The sequence below is a fragment of the Protopterus annectens genome, chromosome 1.part0 (genome assembly GCF_019279795.1).
Source record: "Protopterus annectens isolate FY-2018-M chromosome 1.part0, PAN1.0, whole genome shotgun sequence".
Classification (NCBI taxonomy): domain Eukaryota; kingdom Metazoa; phylum Chordata; order Ceratodontiformes; family Protopteridae; genus Protopterus; species Protopterus annectens.
This window is the reverse complement of record NC_056725.1, coordinates 1,873,530,012-1,873,545,359: the sequence shown is the minus strand read 5'-3', so window position 1 is coordinate 1,873,545,359 and position 15,348 is coordinate 1,873,530,012. Positions and strand designations below refer to the sequence as shown.

Genomic DNA, 15,348 nt, shown 5'->3' with positions numbered 1-15,348 from the left:
CTAGTACTTAAACTTTTTCCTCCGCCTATAGTTCTTACTTCACAAATAACAAAATGGCTTTAAATTTAAAAAGTTTATTGGAAAAAGACAAATGTGAAGTAAGAACTATAGGCGGAGGAAAAAGTTTAAGTACTAGGAGATGCGGCAGTTGTAATCAGTGTAGCTTCGTGTTGGAAGACACTGATTTAAAACTGTTGAACTATAATAGAACAAAAATTTTCTTTAAGAAGGGGAACTGTAATAGTAAATTCCTAGTATATATGGCAAAATGCACTATGTGTCCGTCATACTACATAGGTAAAACTGAGCAGAAATTTAGAAAGAGAATTTATGCACATATTTATTGCATTAAGAAAAGAGATGAAAAGAATGCTTTAGCAAAACATGTTATTAATAAAGGAATTGAACACCAATTTAGATTTGGTATTTTAGAGACAGTTATACCAAACCCTAGGGGTGGTAACATTAAAAATCTATTGTCTTATAGAGAAAGTTATTGGCAAATTTTAACAGATGCTACCACCCCTCCAGGTTTGAATGAGAGTATTTCTATGAAAAGTATATTAGAATATTCCTAACTTATTGTTTTTCACATGTATATATATAAATGCATTTTTAAAATATTAAGTTTAATAGTTTTTAGTATTTTAAGTCACATAGAATATGTAAGTAATGGCAAATGATGTGTTTTAATGAATTGAATGGATATTGTATATTTAGAAGTATTGAATGCATGTAGCTTTAAATGTGCTTAGTATTAAGTTTTGGCGCCAAATTAACATTATTTAAGTCACAGAATGTATTCATGAGATGTTCTGATGAAGCCTACGTTTTTAGTAGGTGAAAGCGCTTAATCTTTTTATGTGGTTCTGTGCAATAAAAGTTCACTAATTTTGGATTAACTGGTTTCATCTTTCGTGACATCAAGGAATCTACCACAGATTTTTACGCATCATTGACGTTCTGCAGCAGTTTTTTGTACGCCTCTTGCTTTAGTTAATTGAGTTATGGGGATACTTCCTTGTAAATCAGAAATGCATTCTCTAAAGGGAGCTGATGTAGTCCTTTCAAATGAGTTGATGGTAAGCAAAGCCGAGTGAGAAAGATGCGAGGGTTACCAGTGGCATACTTGTGTAAATGGAAAACATAGGATCACAAATAGAAATAGTGTTACTGTTCATATGTAGTCTGTAAGATTCTGTCTTACAGCATCCTTTAGGGTTTTAAAGACCTCGAGGAAGATTGGGCAACAGGAAAATGCTACATTGTCTGTTTTGTGCATCTGTAGAGTAGAAAGATAACTGGTAGAATGCAGTGTGTGTAATGTAGAGGAAAGGTGCTGTAAGTAGATATGTTGGAAGCATGAGCAAATGTATTATGGGATTAGGTTAAGGCTATGCAATTCATAAGGTGGGTCAAAAGGGGCAGTGAAAGACATGTAAAAAGGTGGTGCATACATTAGATTTAAATTTGTCACTCAAGGTGGAGTTTTCTGTTCTTGTGGTTTACTGGTCAGAAAAATACTGATGTCTAAAAGCATAAGGCAAGTGGAGGCAAAATGAGAGTGACTGTGGGATGAGCTCACTATTTTGGTTAGCTGTATAAATCACTGGATAAGCTAGGGCATGAGATTTAGCAAATCAAGAAGGTCCGTAGTAGCCAAGTACAACAGCTTTATTTTAGAGATGTGTATGAGAAGTAGTGGGGTACTGTATGAGGTCACAAGATTGGTGGCTTGGGAGATTTAAATGTAGTTGAAGATTTAAATAATCCTCCCTTAAGCTAAGTTGTGTCAGGATCTGTGGTGGTGTACAGTAATGCACAGTACAGGCATAAGGCAGTCCCTGCAAGTAGTGTGGTGATAAGTAAACTCCGGTAGATTAGGCCAAACAGTGCTCATCTAATATCTTAATCTTTCTTTTTTTTTTTTTTTTTTTGCAAAACTTTGCAATCCAGGCAACCAACTCTGAATCACAGCAAGCCTTGACGGTGCTCTTATATGGGACTTCATACCCGGTCTCTGTCTTTTTCCTCCATCCTTTTTGCTTAGTTGCTAAGGAGTCATTCAAGTTGAGATTGCTCTGTACAGTATGGGTTATGTAGATTGTTTGTTGCAGCTTGAGGTCATAATCACCTTTCTATTTTACCTTCCTCAAGATTATTGGAAATTAAGTGGTGGCCATGCTTTCTTCATTAGTCTTCAGACCAGACTGCCTAGAAGGAATTGAGGAAGGATGAGCTGCCTTCCTTGGATATATCCCATTATTGTTAGCTGTGTACGTTTGGAGAGTGGGCTGACAGGCACTGGCCCATAATACATATATATATATATATATTGTGTGTGTACGTGTGTGTTTATATTTTTTTTGTAGTATTAATGCAGAAATGTTTTTTCTTACAGAACAATGATGAAGATGAAGAAAGACTATGGCGGGATCTCATCATGGAGAGAGTCACTAAATCTGCCGATGCCTCTCTTACAGCCATCAATATCATGACGTCCCCCAATATGCCAAAGGCCGTGTATATAGAAGATGTCATAGAAAGAATGATACAGTATACTAAATTCCACTTGCAGAATACACTGTACCCACAGTATGATCCTGTCTACAGGGTGGATCCTCATGGTGGTTAGTGTGGCAACATTTTTGTGTTTCTTGAACTTGATTTTGTAGGTAAGTATTTTATTTATCAGATTTTTTTTTTATGAAAATAGTTACTTTCACTTTTTTAATTTTTGTAGGTGGTGTTGTGAGTTCAAAGGCAAAGCGAGCCAAATGTTCATCTCATAAGCAGAGAGTTATAGTAATGCTTTACAACAAGGTGTGCGACATTGTGAGCAATTTGTCTGAGCTGTTAGAGATTCAGCTCCTCACGGATACTACAATATTGCAGGCAAGTAGTTAAAAATGCAATAAATTAAGCAATTTTATCAGTAGGCAGATTTGCATCTAATATTTTTTGCCATCTATGATGTGAAATTGTATTAGCTGCTGAGACGAAATCCACAGGTTAAAAAACTTTGGTAGCTGGAGTTTCCATAATGTAGGTACTTTTTTGTTGATATAATTAGTAGAAATTTGTAACCAGGCTTTTTTGATAATGGAAATGTTCTTGTACTTAATGTTGCTGAGATCTAATCCACTTGTGTAGAGATGAGCTATCACAAGCTGTTTGTGACTAGTGTGAAATGAGCTTCAGTAGCTTGGACGGACGTGCAACATTGGTGAAAATGAAAAGACCCTGGATTGGTTGATTTTTGATTTTTTTTTTTTTTTGTTTGTTTTTTTTTTGTGGAAAGTGATATTTTACTGTGGTCTCTGATCATAATTTGGTTCATTTCTTTAGCCTGCTCTGTTTGATAAAAACTGAAAAGGATGCATTTTGTGAGCAGACTATCTGTGTATGAGCAGTCAAGAAATTATTAAAGTAATACTCACTTTGGAATGTAATTGATAACATGGCTTTGGGATACAGATTGCTCTCATTCAAGCTGGAGAGGCATGTAAAGTTCTAGGCATGTTGTGTTAGGTTCAGCAGGAAACTGAATGTTTTCAGTCTTAAGGTTTCTTGTGCATGACTGCCTAATGTGTTCCTCTTGTTTCCTCTTCACACTGGTAACTGCAGTTGACTTCCTGCAGCTGCTGTTTCTCCTGAGGTGAGTGCCTTGTGTTTTCTCAGTAGTGTAATCCTACTTCCTTAGCTTCATTTTAGGTTCAGCCCTAAAGGTCAGTAATAGATATTTTTTTTTCATTCTTCCAGCATTGATCAGCCTGGCTTTTTCTGCAAGTTCGTCTTAAATGCCACATGTTCCCTAGACTGACACCTAGAATTACATCTGCTCTTCTCCATTTGTTCTTTTTAATGCTGGGGAGCCATCTTTATTGATGGTACAGCTGAACGTGTTGTATTTATAGATTATAAGAGGGGTACATAAGGGATTGTGCATGTCCGCCTTGATGTCATTAAATGTGTTGTAAACAAAGTTGGGAGTGGGGTGATCTGAATAACAGCTGCATTCATTACTTGAGAGGGCTTACTGATGCATTGCTTTTGGAGCTGGTGCTTGGTTTCAGAGGTCCATCAGTAAGTTGAGGAAAATCGTAGATGAAGTTGCTGACAGGTACAACTGGTGTTGATGTTATTGACTTTTTTTTATAGGTGGAGACTGCTGGAATAGAAGGAATAGGGAGACGTGAAAATTTCGATACAAGAAAGGGAATGGGACGGAGTTTACAAATTTTGTATCCTGTTAACAATAAATAAATAAAATACACTCAGAAGCTTGTAGTGGCAGTAGAAACACTAAAGCAATAATTTAGCAGCTGACAACTTGACCAGGTATAATGGGCTTTAATTTCAAAGGTATTGTAGTGTATCATTTAAACAAATCATGATAATCACCTGAAACGGTCATTACTTGTTTGTAAACAGATAGAGGAAGTGTCGCCTTACTTATGTCTGATATGCATGGCATTGTATAGTAAATGCAGTTCCTTGTTCACTTTTCAGTTCTTAATGCTATACTTGTTCTGTAGTCATTTTTCTTTGACACTCCCCAACCATGTCTTATTCCATTGTCCTCCATCCTTTTGGTCTTTTGGTCCTGTTGTCTGCTACTCTCCCTTTCATTCATTTGCTGCTGCTTCTGTGCCTCTGTATCCCATTGGTGTTTGCATTACCTATGTCTATATGGAAGTAACCTCGCAGTGCATGAAGCAAATGCATTGAAAGGGGGTGATTAAACAATTGACAAGACCACCAATTATGTTTTGGCCAGTTATTTTGCTCTAACCCTATGTGTTTGCTGGAAGGGAGTTGTTGGAGAGAGTCTGGCAGACACTTGCACAATTCCTTTCCAAATGTGTACATCACTTAGATGTTTGATGATTCTATCATTCTGCTGGGGTTTTTGCATTTCCTCTGGAGCAACTTTCCTCTCCCCTTTAAATGATTAAAGACATGGATTATGATAGGATATTGACAGACCTCATTTTGTCAACAGTCTGTCCTTAGGTTAAGGGATCTCTACTACTGTTTTGATGTGTCCTTCCTATGCTTCTTTCTTTCTGGAAAGATTGAAGCAGTTTTAACACATGTTTTAGCTGCTTCTGCCAGCCTTCAACACTGATATAATGTTGTTTTCACGTACCAAACCACTGAGAAATGCTTAAACTGAAAATTTCCTCCTAACCATGGCATGACTGTACCTGACCAAGAAGGCTATACCTAGACACAGATTGTTTTTTGGATCCTTTTCGCTTTCTGAGAAATTGTTCTGTTTCATTGAGAAGCTCCACTGGACTCCAAGGTGTCCATTTTTAGATGAGCATTAATAACTTTCGGAACAAATTTGGCACTTATCCATGTCAGAGAAGTGCTAAAAAGGACTATGTAAAAGGTTTGTATTTCTAGTTCCTGGATTTGTCTGTCACAGGCCCTAGATGAGCAGTATAATTTACCACATTCTTGTTTCTGGTTTCCTGAGACTTCAGCTCTGCTCTGGAAGATTTTACTTGACAGCTGTAATTTTATTCATCTTGTAATAAAGTAGTTTGCATTTTTCAGGATTACCTTTTTTGTGTGTGTGTGGGGGGGGGTGATCTTACTGATTTTATTTCTAGTAACCATTAATTTATAACTGTCTTCACTGACTAACAATCCTTGATGTGAAGTTGTTAAATCTCGCCGTTTATTCTCACTGATGGGTTCGGAGCAGATCCTCGGCTCCGACACAGCCAATAGCAAAGCTCAAGGTTTGCCAGTAGCTCGAGACCAAGCCCCTTATCCCAGAGTGCACTGCTGGAATTACCTCAGATCTAATTTGCCGCGGCAAGAGAGATCTCGGTGATCCAGCTACCTCGGATCATTTGTAATTAAAAAAAAAAAAAAAAAAAAAGCAAGTTCTTATAAAAAAAAACTTTCTTTTTCTTTTAGAGGATAGTTGTGTATTAGTGTTTAAAAATTTGATAGTTTCTATAGTTTTGGATAGTTAGTGCCCTGTTGGCTTAGTTGTTTTGTGTGGGCCTTTAGCCCTATTTAGACTTACTAATCTTTTTCTTATAGTCAGGGTTTTTCTCTGTGGGCTTCTTTAGCCCTGTATTTGTAAACTATAGTTAGTTGTTATGAATAGTGCCCGTATTGGGCTTAGTTACTTTGTGGGTCTTCACAAGTAAAGTAAGGACCTTTACTGTCTTTGTCTTTGCAGTATACTAGTTTATTTTACCTTAACTATGTTGGATGACGAGGAAAAATCCCATCCTAAATCGGGATTCAAGAAATGCCCAGATTGTGGGCAGAAAATGTCCGTCACTAACGGACACATTCAGTGTGTCTACTGTCTGGGGGCTAAACACCTCCAAGACACTTGCAGCATTTGCCATTCCTTTTCTTCAAGAGTCCTCTTGAAGAGAAGGAAGAAGCTAATAGACAGGGGATTGCTACAGCAATCCTTTTCTGAGGTGTTGAGTAGCCATGAAGGGTACTAGCACGTCCTCCAAATCCTCAAAATCCACAAAATCTTAAGACAAAGTGGCAAAAAAGGCAAAAACTTCAGAGGGAAGGTCATCGGTTCCACAGACCTCGGAACCGAGTGTACATTTGATTCGGAGCCAGCTCTCAGTATTGGAGCCAGTCTCTGAAGTTCCCTCTTCTCCTCTGCTCCAGTCAGCACCTTCGGTGCATTCATCTAAGTCCTCAGTCAGCCTTTCAGATTTGGACATGGATCGGCTAGTGCAGAAGCTTTTACAGGCACCAGGACTTGCCAAATTGTTGTCGGCCCTGACCAGCTCTCGTTGGTGCCAAAGACCATGGAACCAGATTTGTCTACTCCTCCGAGCTGTATTGGACTCTCGGAGCAGAAAGAAACTGAACCGATGATTGTCAAACCCTTGGAGCCTATACCCGCACCGGTGTTATCGGCTCTATCTACTCGGATGTCCTTGGCGCTGACCGAGAACTCTAGGAGCCGACACTCTCCCATCGGGTCCGGGAAGGATAGTCAAACCGATTTGTCAGTGCCGACTCTTCCTCTTGGGGCTTCGGCTCGGATGAGCTTGGCTCCTACCTCGAGCTCGGAGCCTATGGTTTCAGTGCAGGAGGATCGGATGGTACTCTCGGGTCCGTCCACTCCTTCTCGTCAGAGCCATGGTGCCTTCGATGCTATGAGGAGAGTTTTGTCTCCAAAGACAACGTCAGCATCGGTTCGGTCTTCCCTCTCCCCTCAAGCTCCTGTGTCTGCTTCATCTACCGGTCCCCCTAAGCGTATAGACCCCAAGCCTCAAGTACCCCCACAGGGCATCCCCTGCTCTTCTGAGACCTCCCCAGATCCCCCCACTGAGGAGGTGCCCAGGAAGAGACTGTGCAAGAGGAGGCACTTAGACTCCCCACTGGAGTCTTTGACATCTGACACAACCTTGGATGAGTCAGAAGGGTCTCCGCGATCCCCCTCTGAGGATATCTCCTTTGCAGAGGTAGTAGAGCTCCTTAGTCAGAGGGGCGATTGGCAGTCCAAGACCCCTACTGAGGCCGTGTTTGTGCTCTTGAAAGCTTTTGGGTCTCCACCTTACGACCAGCTCATGAAACTGATCTCTCGTAAGGCGTGGGAGTCACAGGAAGCCATGGAACCTGTTCCTCGTAAGCCCAATAAATTCATGTCTGCCCCAGTGGACAAGCCATTTTTGACAAAGGGAGTGCCTGTTGATGCTATGGTAGTAGCTGCAGCCACCAAAAAGGAAGTGTCTGAGACATCCACATCTATCCAACCTCGTAACAGAGATTCTAGGGTCATGGATAGATGTGGGAAACACATGTTTAGTTCAGTGACTTTTTCTCTGCAATCACTGAACTACTTAACCCATTTTATGAGACTACAAAGAGATCTCCTGAAAGAGCTAGGAGATACTCTCCAGGGTACAGTAGCTGCAGGGGTGGCCGACAAAGTCAATGCCCAGCTTGCTACCCTAAACTCAGTGGTAAACGCGTCCATGCGTCTCATGTCCTATGCAGCTGAAGGTTCGAGTAGAGCCGCTAGTTCGGGCATTGCTCTTCAAAGTCAAGCCTGGATGCGTCTCTGTTCCTTTGCGGAACCCTTTAAGTCTTCCTTTATCAAGACTCCATTCGATGGCTCATCACTGTTTGGGCCTAAAGTAAAGGAAACTTTAATCAGGTGTGAGCAGGAGGGCAAGACCTTATCTGCTGTTGGAGTCCGTTTTTCTACCCCTACTCGGCCCTACCCCCAAGGCCCTAGGGGAGGGAAAATGTGGTTCCGAAAAGCACAGGGAGCCTTTCAGGGCACACGTGGAGAAACCCCCTCTAGAGGCAGAGGAGGGGGTTAGAATGGAAGACGCCGCCCCCGCGGCAGAGGGGGTCTGCAGCAACAGATTGACAGGGGTCAGTTTTCCGGTCAACTCTACCACTGCCTTTGAAAGGGGGCCTGACTGTTTCCCTCTGGAGGCAGTCGGGGGTCGCTTGTCTTTGTACCCAGAAGCTTGGCTAAACATAACATGAGATACATGGGTACAAAGCATAATTTCCAGACGATATTTCATACCAATGTTCATCGTGTTTCACTGTTGCAGTCATTACACTTGGGTTATCCTGCTGGCAGGCTACCCGCAGTCGGCCTGAATTCCAAAGTCTTGGTCTGGCGTTGGTTGCTGTCGCCTCTTCCCTGACGTCAGTGCACCAGGGGTATAAAAGATGCAGCCGACGCCATTTTCTTCAGTCTTTCTTGCAGCGCGGTGCCCGAAGCAAAAGCAGTTCGCAAGTGCCAGTCGGCCGACTCCTGAGATTTTCGAATTCGAATTTCAGATCCGAAGTCTTCATTAAAGCTAAGTACCCTGTTGGGGAAACTTTTTTCTTGCTCCAGACCAATGTCAGAAAAAGTTAACAGTTGTATTTCTTGTGGGAAGCAAATACCTCATAAGGATTTTCACTCTTACTGTATTCCTTGCCTAGGCCCTGACCACGACGTTGCTTGTTATCGGTTTTGTGCTAGATTTAACCAACGCACTATTAAGCGTCGGTACGATTTTGCCTTTCATTACTTAGGCCGAAGATTCAATTATACAATGCCGGCGGAACAGCCGACGACCAGAGTTTATAAAAAAAAACGCAAGGATAAAGACAAGGACAGGCATCTGAGGTCCAAAACCGACGAGACTTCCGCTAAGCTAGTCGTCTGTTTGCCGGTTCTCAGTGAGGCGCTTTCGCAGCCCCTGACACCCACTACCTCAGAGCCACAGGCTGCTTCCGACTCCCTTGTGGAGCCGACTGGGCCACTGGAAACTCAAGGAATTGGATCCTCGGAACCCATTCCCTCAGATGAGTCCAGAGCCGCTGTGCAGGCATCGGTTTCTGAGGGTGTTTTCAGACCTACACAGTTATATGTAAAGCCATCTTCAGCCTCAAAGCCAAAGACTAAAGCAGCTCTAAAGACAAATAAACAAGTACAGCATTCTCCAGGACAGACTTCCATGCCTAAAAAACAGATGCTCAAAATGGCCGAAGACCTTATTACTTTGATCAGGGGTTCCCATCCCCCTCCTGATAAGAGGCCTAGGCAAGAGGCAGAATATGAATCTTCAGATCAGGTTTCCATTTCCTCTGATTTCTCCTCTGAACAGGAATACTCCCTTCCTCCCTATGAGGATTCTGATGCTGAAGAATCTATTCCTTCAGCTTCACCTCTTGAAGATTACTCCTTTGGGGAAACCCTGCATACTATGAGGGAGCACTTTCATTGAGAGAGCCAGGATTATTCAGAATCTAAGAAAAGGCTCAGATTTTATTTTACTTCCTCAGCACAGGCCTTTTGCTATTCCCCCTGTTCTGGACATTGCAGATGATGCTTTTTCAGAGTCCGGCCTGTCTCCAGACTCTATACCCCCTGCACCTGTTAAGCCAGACAGATACTACAGGGTCCCAGACTCCCATAAATTTCTATACAGAAAACCCTGCTGCTGACCCAGAAACCATATCTCAGGGTCCTAAGGGAGTCAAGGCTTCCACTGCTAAAAACCCTGTTCCCTCTGATAGAGATTCAAGGGCACTGGATAGATGGGGGAAAAAAGTTTACACTTCTGCTACTTTGGCTGTAAGGGCTTTAAATTCTCAATTTCATATGCTTAAATATCAGCAATACTTAAATGTCACTCTTAAGACAGAAATTGTTGGCTAGCTCTGAATGTCCAGAAAACAAGGAAATGCAGGATTTATTGCATGCAGCTGAACATGTGGGAAAACATACTTTGCAATGTGGTTTTGATTCTTTGGAGGCCTCTTGTTGGGCTGCTGTAACGGGTTCTGTGATTAGGAGGCATGTTCCATTACAGCATGATACTTTGGTGTTAAGGCAGAAGAGGTGTTGAAGAAAATGGAGGATAAAGCGAAATCTATGCAGACAGTTAAGGATTTCTTACAGGTACAGCCACCCAGATTTAGCAGGAACTGGCCATCAAAAAATTGGTCCTTTCCAGTGTCAGGCCACAAAGAGGCAGATAGAGACGCCCTAGAGGCAGATCCCAGCCCCAAGGCTCATGCAGGCCTAAACAATGGGGTGCTTCTACCTCCAAAAGCAGAGAAGACAAATCTCAATCTTGTAGGAAACAGTCCCAGTGACTTTCCTCTACCAGTACCAAGCACTTATCTTTTGGGAGGCCCTCTTGGGGGGAAAACTAGCACTTTTTTCACAAAACTGGCACATGATCACCCAGGACAAATGGGTCTTGAATATAGTGTCTCAATGTTACAGGTTCCACTTTCACACCCTGCCAAAGGCAAAAGGCATGCCAGACCTGCTACACAATCATTGGGCAGAGACACAAAAGCAAGTTTCATCCCTCATGGACATGAGGACCATTCAGCGAGTACCTCTACAGGAGCAGGGACAAGTATTTTACTCATGACTTTTCTTGGTACCCAGAAAGGACAAAGCCTGGAGACCAATACTGGACCTTTCTATTTTAAACACTTTTCTGGACATTCCAAAATTCAAAATGTTGACTCTGCAGCAGCTTCTGCCCATGCTGGACAAGAAGGCTTGGCTTGTATCCTTGGACCTAAGAGGCATACCTGCATGTCCCAATCAGACAATCTTGCAGAAGATACCTCAGATTCATAGCTGGCTCAATGCACTTCCAATTCTCTGCACTGCCCTTTGGCTTATCTACTGTGCCCAGGGTCTTTACAAAATGCCTGGCACCAGTAATTGCTTTTTGCAGACAGAGGAATTCAAATGTATCCCTACTTGGACGACTGCTTTTTTCAAGCAGAGAACAAGGACATTCTACTAAAGCATCTGGCGTTTGTAAAAAGTTTAATTTGCCTAGGGTACACAGTAAACAAAAAGAAATCAAAACTAGTACCCGCTCAAGAGATAATATTCCTGGGTGCAAGCTTAAATACAACTGCCCAGATGGCTTCTCTCACGCCAGACAAAGGCAACTGACTTCTTACTTCGAAATGTTGGCAACAAAAACCCAGTTATCTGCAAGAAAAATTCTGCAGGCTTTGGGCTTCATGGCATCCTGCATTCTGTTAATTCCATATGCAAGACTGCATATGAGGAAACTACAATGGTATCTAAAAAGTGTTTGGACTCAACATTGCCACAGCCTGGAAAAACTAATTACCCTCATTCCCTGCCTGCAACAGGAGTTTCGATGGTGGGCACAGGCCTGTCACCACAACAAGGGACAGCCTTTCACTCTATCCACTGCCAGGCAGACAATAACAGATGCATCAGATTATGCCTGGGTGGCCCACATGGCAGGAAAATGTATTCAGGGCACATGGCCCACAAGCCAAATGCATCTTCATATCAATCTTAAAGAAATGCTGGCTATCCTGAATGCCCTGACAGCTTTCAAGGATCTGCTTCATCCAGGACAACTGCTGATAAAGATGGACAATACTACAGTCATGTGGTGCATAAATAAGCAGGGAGGCACGCATTCCTACCCCCTCTGCAGACAAACCATGATTTTGTGGAACACAGCATTGACTTATCAAGTGCACCTGCAAGCACAATTCCTGCCAGGAGAGACAAATACTCTGGCAGGCGAACCAAGCAGAAACATCATGAATCCTCACGAGTGTGTAAACTAGATCCTCAAATATTCAGCATAATAACAAGGAAATGGGGATGCCCAGACATAGATCTGTTTGCCTCCCCTCACAACTGCCAACTACAGAGATTTTGTACAAGGACTTACCACAAGCTAGCATGGAAAGTGGATGCTCTATCATTCAGATGGAAAAACCTTACAGTATATGCCTTTCCTCCACTACCTCTCCTCCCCAAGGTACTCCTAAAGGTCAGACAAGAGAAGCCAAAAATGATCCTGATTGCTCCAGACTGGCCATGCCAGCACTGGTACCCAATCCTAAAGAGCTTGTCTCAAGGCCCAGCCTGGACATTACTCAAATTCCTCATTTACTGACCCAACAAAACAATCCGATATTGCACAGCGAACGGAGAACCCTAAATCTGGCTGCATGGCAGATAATGTAACCATTCAGAACACACCTCTCTCCAAAGCAGTTATGGATGTTATTTAGGAGGCTCAGCACCAGAAAATCATATGCAGAAAAGTGGAAGAGATTCTATGCTTGGAACCAGGCATAAGGAATTGACATGCTTGTACCAAATATTCCTCAGATTTTACAATATCTAACTGAAATGCTGGACAAAGGCTTATCCTTTTCATTTATTAAGGTACATGCCTCTGCCATTTCAGCTCATTGCAATACGGACCCACCTATTTTTTCACATCCACTACTAAGGCAGTACCTCAGAGGGGCCAAAAACATAAGACCCCCAAGAAGAGCACCAATACCTGCATGAGACCTCAACTTTGTCTTGGAAAAACTCACGCTACCTCCTTTTGAGACAGCCAATACAGCCGAAATAAAATTCTTATCATGGAAAATATCTCTGCTCTTAGTAATAACTTCTGCAAGAAGAGTCTCAGAGTTACAGGCACTAATGGTGGTTGAACCTTTCATAATTTTCCATCCGGGCAGGGTTTCTCTGAGGGCGAACCCAACATTTATGCCTAAGGTAATGTCCAGTGTGGCTCTTAATCAAACAATTCACTTGCCTACCTTTTATCCAAACCCACAGAATAAAGGGGAGAGACTTCTACATTCTTTGGACATACACAGACAGCTACGCTTCTACTTGGACAAAACTAAAGCTTTCAGAAAGTCTGAGCAACTCTTAGTGGCATATGCTGCAGGATCTCAAGGAAAAGCTATCTCAAAGCAGACTATTTCCAAATGGATAGCCAACTGCATTCATTTCTGCTATTCTCAACATGGCAAATCAGTGCCTAAGGGCATCAGGCCACATTCAACCAGAGCAGCAGCTATTCAGCAGCCTTCCTCAGAGGAGTACCAACCGAGGACATTTTGGAGGCTGCAACTTGGACTTCACTGCACACTTTTACAGAGCACTACCACTTACCCTTTTACTCTAAATCCAGAGCAAGCTTCGCCACAGCAGTTCTGCAGGGCCTCATAGCCTCTCCTAATTCTGTTTAGGCCCAGCCACCCAACCTCAGCTTTGAGATTCAACCCAAGTGTAATGACTGCTACAGTGAAACACGATGAACATAGTACAGTTGTGTACCTACCATAAATGTAGATGTTAGAGTGTATTCACTGTTGCAGTCCAGGTTACCCTCCCACCATCCCCCTTTTTTGCTGGGATTTATCTGTACTTCTCTATTCTTTACAACCTATGTGATGTATTTGCTTATAGATGAAGATTGTTTTACTTTAGTGCATGCTCTTTTATTGGCATAATTTCTTAGCCTACCCTTCGGGGGGCACCTGACATCTGGGGCAAGAAAAACTGAAGAAAATGGCATAGGCTGCATCTTTTATACCTCTGGCGCACTGACGTCAGGGAAGAGGCAACAGCAACCAACGCCGGACCAAGACTTTGGAATTCAGGCCTACTGCGGGTAGCCTGCCAGCAGGATGACCCAAGTGTAATGACTGCAACAGTGAATACACTCTAACATCTACATTTATGGTAGGTACATAACTGTACTTTCTCTTCCCCTCCCATTCCTGTAAACAGAATCCCAGATGTTCTACCCAGTTTCAGGGAACTAGCAATCGTAGCGGTCCACAGATTGCTAGAAAAAGTCATCCAACCAGTCCCAGCAGACCAAGTTGTATTCGGAACTTACTCAAGATTTTTTTTGGCACCAAAGAAAACAGGGGACCTCAGCAGACTCAACCAGTTCGTTAAGAAAGAGACGTTCCGAATGGTCAAGCTTCAGTCCATTCTTCCCTTCCTAGGGAAAAGCGATTGGATGTGCTCCATAAATCTCAAGGATGCCTACTATCATATAAAGATGAACAGACGCTCCAGAGATCATCTGCGTTTCCGGCTGGGAGCCAATCATTACCAGTTTTGAGCCCTGCCCTTTGGTCTCACTACAGCCCCCAGAGTGTTCACCAAATTAATGGCAGTGGTCACGGCTCACCTGAGATGTCTAGGATTCCAGATGTTTCCATACCTAGACGATTGGCTCCTCACCACTACCACCAGGCATCAAATGACTCAGGCAAGACAATACACTCTGACACTCTGCCATCAATTAGGCATTACAATCAACTTCGAAAAGTCTGCCTTATCGCCATCGCAGCATACCGTTTTTATAGGAGCAGAGTTAGATACCTCAACTACCACTCTACGTCTTCCTGCCGAAAGAGTCTCACTTCTCCGCCAGCACGTCAGCTCACTGGTGTCGAAGAACAAAGCTACAGCAGCAGTGGTCTTGAAGGTGCTAGGTTTGATGGCGGCAGCAATCCTGGCTGTACAACTCGCAAGGATGCATATGCAAATTCTTCAATGGCTCCTCTTTGCTCATTGGTCGTACCAGAAACTACCAATGCACCACATGATTCTTATCACGGATTCTTGCAAGAGAGACCTTCGGTGGTGGTTGACGTCTCTTCATGTCACAGTTGGAAGACCCTTTGTCCCCGCCCCCCCCCCCCCCAGTAGCCACTGTGACCACGGACACTTCCCTGATAAGGGGGGGGGCATTTTCAGGGAAAGACTGCCTAAGGCACATGGACAGATCAAGAATCACATCTGCACATCAGTGTTCTAGAGATGAGAGTGGTACTTCTGACATTACAGTACTTTCAGGACTCTCTCCCTCTAGGAACTATTGCAATTCAGATGGACAACATGTCCGTATTCTGGTACTTGAACAAGCAAGGCGGAACCAAGTCTTAACCCCTTTGTCGAGAAGCCCTCAGGGTCTGGCAATGGGCTGTATCGTCCCAGCGTTTTATGTTAGCAATGCACATCTTGGGGAAATC

At 42.9% G+C, this 15,348-nt stretch overlaps 1 protein-coding gene across 1 annotated transcript in view; it reads left to right on the top strand.

The window, feature by feature from the left end:
- The window catches only part of NIPBL (NIPBL cohesin loading factor), a 4,951,262-nt gene that overhangs the window by 2,114,250 nt on the left and 2,821,664 nt on the right, over window positions 1-15,348 (top strand). Inside the window, exons 16-17 of the mRNA XM_044076429.1 lie at window positions 2,402-2,630; window positions 2,744-2,895. Of these exons, the coding sequence (XP_043932364.1) occupies window positions 2,402-2,630; window positions 2,744-2,895 (381 nt within the window). The remainder of the gene's footprint in view (window positions 1-2,401; window positions 2,631-2,743; window positions 2,896-15,348) is intronic.